Source organism: Siniperca chuatsi, linkage group LG2 (assembly GCF_020085105.1).
Source record: "Siniperca chuatsi isolate FFG_IHB_CAS linkage group LG2, ASM2008510v1, whole genome shotgun sequence".
In the NCBI taxonomy this organism is placed as follows: domain Eukaryota; kingdom Metazoa; phylum Chordata; class Actinopteri; order Centrarchiformes; family Sinipercidae; genus Siniperca; species Siniperca chuatsi.
Genome location: NC_058043.1, coordinates 16,487,323 through 16,499,387, shown reverse-complemented (window position 1 = coordinate 16,499,387; position 12,065 = coordinate 16,487,323). Strand labels below are relative to the sequence as shown.

The 12,065-nt window shown below is 38.6% G+C and overlaps 1 protein-coding gene across 2 annotated transcripts; it reads right to left on the bottom strand.

Annotated features, from left to right (window-relative positions):
- Window positions 1-1,223: 1,223 nt before the first annotated feature.
- Window positions 1,224-11,965, bottom strand: LOC122866358 (solute carrier family 2, facilitated glucose transporter member 11-like). 2 transcript variants are annotated; one of them, XM_044175927.1, is made up of 12 exons: window positions 11,862-11,965; window positions 9,627-9,725; window positions 8,235-8,395; window positions 7,024-7,148; window positions 6,820-6,949; window positions 6,324-6,472; window positions 3,123-3,313; window positions 2,884-2,994; window positions 2,094-2,195; window positions 1,956-2,031; window positions 1,743-1,870; window positions 1,224-1,638 (listed from the first exon to the last, which is right to left on the bottom strand). In XM_044175927.1, the coding sequence occupies exons 1-12, from the start codon at window positions 11,952-11,954 to the stop codon at window positions 1,444-1,446; spliced, it is 1,560 nt and encodes a 519-aa protein (XP_044031862.1). In that variant the 5' UTR covers window positions 11,955-11,965; the 3' UTR covers window positions 1,224-1,443. The 2 variants fall into 2 exon arrangements, with proteins under 2 accessions (XP_044031862.1, XP_044031868.1); XM_044175933.1 differs by lacking the exon at window positions 2,094-2,195.
- Window positions 11,966-12,065: the final 100 nt, after the last annotated feature.

The window sequence follows — 12,065 nt, the reverse complement described above, 5'->3', positions numbered from 1 at the left end:
TACTGGTAGACAATGAAACAATCAATCGATCCATCCCGGCCCGGACATTGGAGGGGGGCGGGGCCAGGTGTACATCTCCAGTAGGGGGCGCTATGCTTCCCTGTTGTCTGGGAAGCTTATCTGAAATTTGTTAAACACTAGCAAGTCTGTCAGCTACTATTCAAAGTAATTAAATATAGTATGAGTCATTAATTGTGTAAAACTCTAACTTTAAATTCATGTATGAATTAAACCTGTAGGGGAAGTTGCTGCGATTCACATCTGACTCCACCCACCTCTGACCCCGCCCAACTCCGCTTTAGTAGGGAGAAGTACTTGTGACCACAGAGTGTCAGGCCGGTGTTATAACCGGGTAAATCAAATTGAAAAACACGGGCAGCTACAGTCACTCAAAACTGTAGACCGTCAGCCACACCCCCTCGCCTTAATTATGTAAGGCTACAGGTTTTTAACTAGTTTTGATGTTTTTTGAAGCAGTTGTGTGTAGTAATAAAACTAAAAGAAATGTTGCTAGCATAAACAGTAAACAGAAAAAATAGTCTAGTCCAGCCCTGAATCCATCTATACCATATTGTATACCAGCAAACTAACACATTCACACCTACATGCAATTTAAAGTTTCCAATTAATCAGAAATTGTTAGTAGAGGACAGCATTTAAAAACCTTGTATCCCTTGTGTGCAATGGTGGAAAGTAATTAAGTACATTTCCTCAAGAAAATGATCTTAATTTTGACCAGCTACAACATAAAATGCTGCTTACACAGTAATGCATATGTAATAAAAATCCAATAATATAAAGTCACACTGAGTGGGTCATTCTGCTGCCAAATGAGTACTACTATCGAAATTTAAGTCACAAACACATCAGGTTCCCCAGCAGCATATCGACTGCACAAAGGTTCATATGTTTTTAAGACTGCTGAAGGGAAGAGCAGCAGTGTAAAGCCATGCCTTCCAATGGCCTATGTAAGGTTACTTAACCAAGCACATAATTTTCTTCCTGTAACCAAATTCCAAATATTTTTTACCAACATGTCAACCTACAGTCAATCAGAATATTATATCCTGGATTGGATATAACTGGATTGTAAACCTAGAACTGTAACTGCCCACCTAAGAAGGCAGGAGAACACAGATTAAAGTAAACAACTAGAACAAAAAGGTAATTAGTCAGTTTATTTGCCCCATTTTAGGTAAGTAACTACAAAACCAGAGGCAGTATTCAGATGCAAATACAAATGTTTTATTTTCCATGTTAATATATTTACAGACTCCACGTTTTTAATGTCAGTACTCTGTGTAAGTGATCTTTCAGCATTTCTAATAATCTTTTAGATGGTTATGCTATAAGGTAATAAATACATTTATATTTGTGTTTAATGGCACAGAATTAATGACACAGTTGTTTCTTGAAATACAGTTTTAGATAAAAAAAATACTGTTAAAATTTAGTTGCAAGGTCAATGTCAGTCTTTTCAATGTCATCACCCCTGTTCTTGTAATTTAGTTTGTTGAAGTCCTCCATAATCTCTACCATTGTCTTTCCTTTGGTCTCTGGGACAAAATATATCATAAATGCTGCACTGAAAATGGAGTAAGCCACGAAAATCAGGAAGCAGAACTGCCCGAGTCCATCCTGTATGGATACACATAACAGATTGTGTTAAATAAAGGAGCTGATAGAGATATAATGTATATGGATTATTTGAAGTAACACATGATACACAGCAGGTATCTCACCACAATGTAACCGAATAACATTCCCACAAGGAACATGCCCAGCCAGCTGATAGTCCCACTGATCACATAAGCAGAAGGACGCCAGGCTTGTAGGAAGAGGTCGGCAGGAAGAGCCATAGACACTCCAGCTGAAAGAAGATTAAAAACAAAAATTAAACAAAAATATCAGTGAAATGTTTCACTTGTGAGGTGAACAAGTCACAGAAAACTCACACGGTCCAAGTCCATAAATGCAGATGACACAAAAGATGAGGGTGATGTTCACATACGGGATCCATGAATTCAGGTCCTGCATGAAAAGAGAAATATTTATCTTCAACAACACAGGGTAGAGAAAGGTGCACTGTTTACCTTGATGGACAGCATGACAGTAAGTACAGACATGGTGACGCCCATCAATAGATAGCCATAACCCATCAGCTTCTTTCTGCCGGCACGATCTATCAAGAAAGACTGAGACACAGCAGACATGTCAAATAAAGTTTACATATTCTTTTCCTTTTTTTAATTTTTTTTGGTAAATTTTGCAATAATAAGAATTTAAAATGTCTACATTTATAAATAAAACAAATAAATTACTCATACACAGCTCATTCACAAGATTTTAAAAATAAGCCCATAAGGGGCATTATTAATCAGTCCAATATATATATATATATATAGATATAGATATATAGATAGATATAGATATTAAAGGTGTCCATATTTTCCTAATTTTAGCATTATTTTCCATTTGTACCCATTTCTGTTATGTATTTGTATCACATGTTTATGTGCTTTGTGTTTCTGTTTCACTGCTGCGCAACCAATTGTCCTTTGGGGACAAATGAAGTTATTCATTTTACGATATATTCTACTTTTTATCTAATAAAAGAAAACTCAATGTGGGGCTTAGTGACATTTTCCTCCCTCCCGGTCTTTTCTGTGACTCTCTACTTTGATTTTCTTCTTAAAGAGATTGATTTAACTAGTTAGCTTAGGTTCAGGAGCAGGGCCACGGCTCTAATCACCTGTCAAGCCTACTTATACGTGGTCAACCCATCCTGTCCAGTTTGTCTCAGTTTTCTCGACCCACCCTCGCTTTCCCATCCATTTCAGGCGTCAGGGATTCAGTTTCATGCTACTTTGATGAGATACTTACACACAGTGTCACAGTGATGAGCTCTGTTGCTCCGATACCAATGGCCAAGTAATGCATCTGGTCCTCTGGCACTCCTGACTCACGGAAGATGTCAAAGGCGTAGAAATTCAGCTGGACGAGAGAATGAAATGTAAGAGGCCATTAAACTGGATGAAGGAGAAAATGTTGTGTGAAACAGCACTCAGCTGCTAATAATGTGTATATTTGTGTTATGAAGGGGAAAGCTGAAATGAACGTACAGCATTGATGCCGCAGAACTGAATGCCAGCACAGGGGATGATCAGAGTCAGTAGCTGCCATCTCACACAGCGAGAACTGAGTACATCCTTCACAGTCTTGGCCTTCTCTCCCTGTGTGCGCTCCCTCTCTTTCTGCATGTCGTCCAGCTCCAGCTTCAAGTCGTCGTCCTCCTGCCACAGCCACTGCAAGGCTTTCACACACATACATGCACAAGTTACAGAGACATGATAAATCCGAACGCACGCACAAACCACTCATTTTAAAAACAGCTTCTGTCTCCAGGGAACAAGACATGTCAACAGTCTGCAGGGTAAAGGGGCAACTAGCAACTAACCTACTGTCCTTTTGTTCTACTTATTCATTACAATTTATTTTATACATGCTTTGTTTACGTTGTTATTTGGTGTTTTCATATGTATACTGTACTTTACTGTATGTTTTGGTATGAATGTATCCAGTGTACATTGTATATATGTTCGCAGAGAGCAAGTTTTTCATTATTTGTCAATGCCTGGTAGCTTTCAGTGGTAAAGGAAGTATTCAGATCCTTTACTTAAGTAAAAGTTCTAATACCACATTGTAAAAATACTCTGTTACAAGTAAAAGTTCTGCTTTGAAAATGTTAACTAAGTAAAAGTACGTATGTATAATTAGGAAAATGTTTTATTATTTTGTAAAGGACTGAAACAAATTAATTATTTTTTCATTATGGATTAATCTGCTGACAATTTTCTCCATTAATCGATTGATTGTTTGGTTTGTAAAAATTCTGAAAATAGTGCAATGTGACACCTTCACAATGCTTTGTTTTGTCCAACCAAAAGTCAAACTTCAAAATTATTAACAATAAATTTAAATGATTAAAATAATTAAAAGGAAAAGCAGCAAATAATCACATTTGTGAAGCTGGAACCATGAAATGTTTTTACATGAAAAATGACAAACGATTATCAAAATAGTTGCAAATAAATTTTCTGTCCATCCATCCATCCATCCATCTTCTTCCGCTTATCCGGGGCCGGGTCGCGGGGGCAGCAGTCTAAGCAGGGACTCCCAGACTTCCTTCGCCCCAGACACTTCCTCCAGCTCCTCCGGGGGGATCCCGAGGCGTTCCCAGGCCAGCCGAGAGACATAGTCCCTCCAGCGTGTCCTGGGTCTTCCCCGGGGCCGCCTCCCGGTGGGACGTGCCCAGAACACCTCCCGAGGGAGGCGTCCAGGAGGCATCCGGATCAGATGCCCTAGCCACCTCAGCTGGCTCCTCTCGACGTGGAGGAACAGCGGCTCTACTCCGAGCTCCCCGTGTGACTGAGCTCCTCACCCTATCTCTAAGGGAGCGCCCAGCCACTCGGCGGAGGAAGCCCATTTCGGCCGCTTGTATCCGCGATCTTGTCCTTTCGGTCACTACCCAAAGCTCATGACCATAGGTGAGGGCAGGAGCGTGGATTGACCGTAAATCGAGAGCTTTGTCTTTCGACTCAGCTCCTTCTTTACCACAACGGTCCGATACAGCGCCCGCATCACTGCAGACGCTGCACCGATCCGCCTGTCAATCTCACGCTCCATCCGTCCCTCACTCGTGAACAAGACCCCGAGATACTTAAACTCCTCCACTTGAGGCAAGGACTCCCCACCCACGCGAAGAGAGCAAACCACCTTTTTCCGGTCAAGAACCATGGCCTCAGATTTGGAAGAGCTGATTCTCATCCCAGCTGCTTCGCACTCGGCTGCAAACCGTCCCAGTGCATGCTGCAGGTCCCGGTTTGAAGAAGCCATCAGAACGACATCATCTGCAAACAGCAGAGATGAGATCCTGTGGTTCCCAAACCGGACACCCTCCGGCCCCTGACTGCGCCTAGAAATTCTGTCCATATAAATTATGAACAGAACCGGTGACAAAGGGCAGCCCTGGCGGAGTCCAACATGCACCGGGAACAGGTCTGACTTACTGCCGGCAATGCGAACACAGCTCCTGCTCCGGTTATACAGGGACCGGACAGCCCTTAGCAAAGGGCCCCGGACCCCATACTCCCAGAGCACTCCCCACAAAGCGCCCGGGGCACACGGTCGAATGCCTTCTCCAGATCCACAAAGCACATGTGGACTGGTTGGGCAAACTCCCATGAACCCTCGAGCACCCGATGGAGAGTATAGAGCTGGTCCAGTGTTCCACGACCGGGACGAAAACCACTCTGCTCCTCCTGAATCCGAGGTTCGACTATCGGACGAATTCTCCTCTCCAGTACCCTGGAATAGACCTTACCGGGGAGGCTGAGAAGTGTGATCCCTCTGTGATTGGAACACACCCTCCGGTCCCCCTTCTTATACAGAGGGACCACCACCCCGGTCTGCCAGTCCAGAGGCACTGTCCCAGACCGCCACGCGATGTTGCAGAGACGTGTCAGCCAAGACAGTCCCACAACATCCAGAGACTTAAGATACTCAGGACGGATCTCATCCACCCCCGAAGCCTTGCCACCAAGGAGCTTTAAATTTTCTGTCTACCTACTAATTGATTAATCGACTAATCGTCTCAGCTGTACTTGTATATACTGTTGGGTTTATAAGTTTAACTTATAACAAAATATTGTATTTTATAAGCTCTTTATATGTTTTGTATGTAAAAATCTTAATTTGAAACTAGTAACCAAAGCTGTCAGATAAATGTAAAGTAAAAAGTACAATAAATCTCTCTGAAATGTAGTGGAGTAGAAGTTTAACATGTCATGAAAAGAAAAGACTCAAGTAAAATACAATTACCTCAAATTTACACTTAAGTACGGTACTAGTAAAATGTACATGTAAATGTTACATTCCACCACTCGTGGCATTCCTTGAATACTTGGATCCTTGAGCTTGTTTCAGGTTGAACCTTAACATGATTTATCTCATCTGCCTTGATCAAATCACATACAATATGTTTGATATAAAATTACATCTGGATGGGTCCAGATGTGTGTGAGAATCAGACTTTTTATTATTAGGATGAGGCGATAAGTAGTGGATGAGAGCTCTATTAAAAATGTTATCAGTGATAATTTGGGGATAATGATTTAAAAGTCATGTCAAGTTCAAGTTTAACCAAACTTTCCTCAGAACAAAGTCTCCTCTCTGACAGACATTACAACTTCTTGCAAAAATGTCTTTGTAAACTCTATAATCCAGTGTGATATGCAAATATAGACTCTGCTGTGTCCACTCACCTTTTCTGCTGCCTTCAGTGTCTCCTTTGTCAATGTAAAGGTATCGAGGTGCCTCAGGGAAGAAAAACAGCATCACAAACTGCAGGATGGCAGGAATACCACTAACAGCTAAGAGATATGGCCACATTTCTTCTGTACCCATCATCTCCCTAAACAGAGTGTCAAACAAAGACAATCAGTAAAGTAGCAGGAAAAAGTGAGATACAATAGCTCTATATGAATAAGTCATTAAAATAGCTTAATACATTATCCAGCAAAATCACTTTGTGCTGCTCATCCTGACTAAATAGTAACACGAGCTTTACAAGGTCTTGTACTTTAGTTGCGACAGGAAAGAACTACATGGACAGCTGCCAAAGCAATGTTTGCAGCAAAAGAAGCGTAACTTGGCCTCCTTAATAAGTAAGTGAGTAAGATTTTCTTTTTATGCCCAGTTTGTCTTGACTCATTTATTTTTTCTAAATATTACTGAATTTATACTACAGTCAATTCTTACTTGATACCAATTATTTGACCCATGACTTTTCCAAATCCGATGAAGCTTGCGCATGTGAGAGTCAGGAAACCTCTGAGTTTCTTTGGAGAACTCTCCCCGAGGTACATGAGGTGTACACTCACGCCAAGACCTGTGGAGAAAGACAAGATGAAACAAAAACTAAAAAAAACAAAAGGTAACACACAACGCATCATCAGAACATACCAACATTATATCCATAGAGAAATCTTCCCAGTAAGATCATCTCAAAAGACATGGCCATGCGACTGGAGAGCATGAGAAGAGCAGCGACAATTGCCACAGCGTTGTTGAACAACAGAGCTTTTTTCCTGCAAAATCAAAAGAAACACCAAAGATTTCATTAAATGTGATTAAAGGAAAGTTGTTTGCACTGCTAATGTTGCACATAATCAATTTATGAGCGCATTCCATTAAGTTTTGTAATTTACCTTTTATGTTGTACCAGCAACATCTACTTCTTTTAAAACATTGGTTCAACATTTTGGGAAATACACATATACTTTCTAGCCGAGAGTTAGATGAGAAGATCAACACCTCTCTTATATCTATACATTAAATATGAAGCTACAACCAGTAGCCGTTTAGCTTAGCTTAGCATAAAGACTGGAAACAGCTAGCCTGGCTCTGTCCGAAGTTAACAAAATCCGCCTACTAGCACCTGTAAAGCTCACTAATTATCTTTGTCTAATTTCTACAAAAACCGAAATGTAAAAAAGACATGTTGGGTTATTTGCCAGACTGTTTCTTGGCCGGATGCTGGTAGGCAATTTTTGTTACCTTTGGACAGGCTAGTTGTTTCCAGTCTAAGCTAATGTCCTGGCTGTAGCTTAATATTTAACGTGAAGACATGAAAGTGGAATCAATCCTCTTATCTAATGCTGAGCAAGACAGCGAATAAGTGTGTTTCCCAAACTATTGCTTTAAATTTCCTATATTTGCCAGTACTGTATGATTTTAGTCTCACCTTGGAGAACATGCCTGAACTTAACCAAGTTATTTATGGATAAATTCAGTAGATAATTACTTTCCTGGTTTCAATTACTTGTAGAGCAAACAAATAACAAATCACACTGATTAATATATTTGTGCTCTGTGAAACAAGTAGAAATGTTTCCTTTTTTCTATGCAGCCTGGAGATATGAAAATGCTTGCATACAAGAATCATTGTCGCATTAAAAGTGAACATTAAAGGATTTTTTTGCTCCCAGTCTGCTAACCGACTTCAACTCCAGAAACAGATGATTGGCAGGTCAGAGAGTTTTGAAAACCAGAGATGTCAGCAAGTAATTGTTGAGTGTTTGCTTTTAGTTAACAACCTTATCTATCCCCACAGATTTTCACACATATAACTTGAGATAATGTAACCATGATGTGTGTGTTTGTGTGTCTCTCACCGGCCGTAAGTGACAGGAAGGCTGCCGCTGTGAACAGCCCCGGCCCAGGCTCCAAGACTTAACACAGCCACAATGAAGGACCAGATGAGCTGGTTGGTAGAATCATCCACTGGAGTGCCGTACCTCAACATCCATGTGTGGTTCACAAAACTCTGAATGTGCTGCAGAAAAGTCAGACAGGTAAAGGGGCGTGTTAAAGTGACCAAACTTAATGTCTCAGCAGGTCTTTTGATTGTCAGGTTGCTGACCAATGATGACTATTATGATCACTGAGTTGTCATTGAATGAGGGTGAGTCTAATTGTTCTAATTGAATCAGGAACTTAAATAATAATTCATCACAGTGAGTGCATTGTCGCCCTTGTAATTTTGTCAAAGTTTCTGATATTTGTTATTGTTTTGTGGGACAAAATCAAAACGTGTTCCTTGTTGGTGTGCTCAAGCAAACTTTGACAGCTGAAATCTGAAGATCAAATGTTGAGAAGAATCATATTCAAAAGCCATATATTTATTATAATATAAAAATAACAATGTAATAAAGTAATAAGTAATAAAATGCTGAAGTCAATACACTCAAGGGTTTTGCTTGTACAGCCATACTTGGTCTGGTGTGAGCGCTAGCTTATGGACGTTAATGTTAGCTAATGTTAACTAACTTTAGATGGATTTACTGACTTTATGACTCTTCTCTGCTTGTGCTACTGTTACACTTGAGCATTCCTTATTATCCTGTATTTGTAACTTGTGGCAAAAATGTGAATCTCACTTTAAAATTATAATAAATTAGCACATACAAAAATTGTTAGATATTTGGCCAAACGTCCAGCAACACTAATAATAGGAACACATTCAGATAGTAATAAAAATACTACTCCTGCAACTACTACCAATACTATTACTACCACTACTGATAATAATAATAAGGGGTTAGATTCCATTGCAGCAACAAGCATCTTATAATAAATAGAATAAAGGAATATATAGTTAAAATATAATTTAAGTAAGAATACCGGCATCAAAATAAAACTCTAAAGAAGAAGATATGAATCCTAAAAAAGTTGTAAAAGGTGGCAAGTTTTCAAGGTTATTATTTTTATTTACTGACAGACAATTTTGATGTTCTTTATAGCAACAAGAACCATAATTGTATAATGGCACCATGTAACTACAACAAAACAGGAATTTGACAAAACCACATCAAGACATAATATTGACTGGAAGAAAATAAGACCTACACGCACTGACTGTGTGCAGACACCACAGAGAATAATGAAGAAGGAAAACTAACTGTATAAAGTTACAGGGTTGTGCTCCAGTTCACACAGTTGACTTAATTTCTGTAGCAAACCTTATGTTTAATGCATACTTTGCATCTAACAAATAGAAATCTTACCACTGCTGGAGAAGCGATGACAGAAACTTGAATCCCATACTGAAACGATCCTCCAATTCCCAACACCAGCGTCAGCAGATAAAGCCTCCAGTACTGCAGCTAAAATTTAAAGTGGAAATCTTATATCACGTAACACCCTGTCTTTTAACTACACAGTAGTTATTTACAGGACTTAAAGGTTATATTGATAACATTTTTATGTAGACAAATATTTAAAAAATGATAATACATCCACAGAGCTTTTAGAAAGGTGCGGAATAAAAGATCACTTTTCCTTAAAAAAAAAAAAAAAATTAGGATTGTGAATTAATCATTTTAAAATTTTTGACAAAATTTTTGATAAATGTTTTATTTATCTCTGTGTGAGATGTCTGACATTTGGTTCCTGCTTCTAACAAGGCTTGTGAGCCAATAGTATAACGACGATGGTATCACGTGGTATAGTTGCCACTTAGTGTGGAAAAAACAGACACTGACATTAGCACATGTTAGCTAACGTAGCTTAATAGTCCAAACAACAGTAACCCATAAAATTACAGTTCTGCATATTTAAACAAAATATACAACAACTACTGAAAGCCATAGTCCTTACAACCTTAACTAATGTGTTGTCATTGGTTAGTTTGTCAAAATTAGAAAAATAACAACGTAAATACCGGAGGACATTAGCATTAGTGATGGTTGCCTCCAGTTACCTGACGTTATAGTTCCCTCTAACAATGTAAAGTTATAACGAAGATGCATATCAGAGGGGATTTAGAAGTGGGCCTGGGTCCGAGATAACCGATGACTTGGGGACAGTACAAATTTATGTAGGGCAACTTGAGGCGGTCGCTCTTCTTTAAGAACAGAGTGGACGTGGGATCCCAATATATTACCAATGTGTCATGTCGAAGTTCAGAACTACTGTAAATCTGCTCATTATAGTGTTTAGACTCAAAACGTGACTGTTATTGAGGGTGTCATCTCATATTGCAGTCTAACGTTAGCCCTATTATGAGACACGTCATCTAGTGGCTGGATGTTATCAATGTTATCAATAGCACCTTTAATTAGACATTGTAGGAGAGGACAGATAGTTTGTGCTGATTAATTTAATGGTTCACTCACATGTTGGAATGACACGAATCAAATATGTGTTGAATGATTATAAATTACCTCCATGACCTCCACATGTATTAACCTTTAGGGTGCTCGGTACGACGTCACACTGTGTACTCAAAAGATCCTCCTTGTTCTACTCTGTTAATGATTCCTCATTGTACTTACTAATTATACTTTTTCAATAAAACTGTATTTACTAATTAATTTATATAGTGGCAATTAATAACAGAAGTTATCTCATTGCACTTTTCATATTGAGCAGGTCTAGACCGTACTCTTATCATATTACAGAGACCCAACAATTCCCACCATGAGCAAGCACTTAGCGAGTGGCAAGAATTTTTAAGTTTTGTTTAAATTGTTTGTTTAAATTTTTCCCCACAATTCAGAGGGATTTTTTTACTCCACTACATTTATTTGACCAATATAATTACTAGTTACTTCACAGATTAATATTTTACATATAAATCACATAAAACATGATGCCTAATTAGATTAAACTCCCCAACAAGTTAGCTCCACTTTGACCAACTACAACAGTTAAAAGTCATATGTATTAATATGATTCATTAATAATAAAAACTCACAGGGCCTATTTTTCTGCTCTGTGAGTAATTTTACTGTTGATACTGTAAGTACATTTTGCTAATAATAAAATGAAAAGTGAAATGTTCACGGCAGGACTTTTCCTTGTAATGGAGTATTTTTGGATGTTCAGAACATTAAAAAATACATTTGAAAAATACAACAAAAAGTTGTGTCGTTCCAGTTACTCTGGATAATCCACAGACTTTACTGTCAAATATATATATTATATAAAAATGGTAATCATTATAAAGTTATATCATAAAGTATGAAGTGCTTAACATGCTGCAACTCAAGCAAATTGAGAAAACAAAACACAAAATTTCACAATTTGCTTGAGTTTTCTGTATTTAGTTTGTTTTTAAATGTTGACAAATTGATGAATATGTTTTCTTCTTTTGCTTGTACCTTGTGAACACCATAATAAAATGTTCCCCAAACTGTTTAATTGATAAAAAGTAATAAAGTATTCAGAAATACTTTGGATCACAGGTCAAGAAAATCTTTTTCCACAAATAGAGCTGTAATGTAACAATGTTCACCCACCTTTCTTGATGCGTCGTCCATCTTTTTGTGCTGGCTCTCTGGATGCTGGCTACAGAAGTAGCAGAGGACCAGCATATATGAATGATGCCGCATCCCCGAAGTTACACATCAATAGACTTTAGTTGTCCATTCATGTTGTTAGAGCAATGTTTTGACGTGTGTGATAGGGATGACCAAACACTGACCAAGTCCTGCCTGTATATT

What these genes read in the sequence shown, in the direction of transcription:
- LOC122866358 (XM_044175927.1), bottom strand. Translation starts at nt 11,954, where the DNA reads ATGCGGCATCATTCATATATGCTGGTCCTCTGCTACTTCTGTAGCCAG. An exon ending in GGTCAAATAATTGGTATCAA is followed by an intron (nt 6,473 to 6,819) that starts GTAAGAATTGAC and finishes CACTCTGTTTAG; the next exon opens with GGAGATGATGGGTACAGAAG. An exon ending in CTGTCATGCTGTCCATCAAG is followed by an intron (nt 2,032 to 2,093) that starts GTAAACAGTGCA and finishes CTTTTCATGCAG; the next exon opens with GACCTGAATTCATGGATCCC.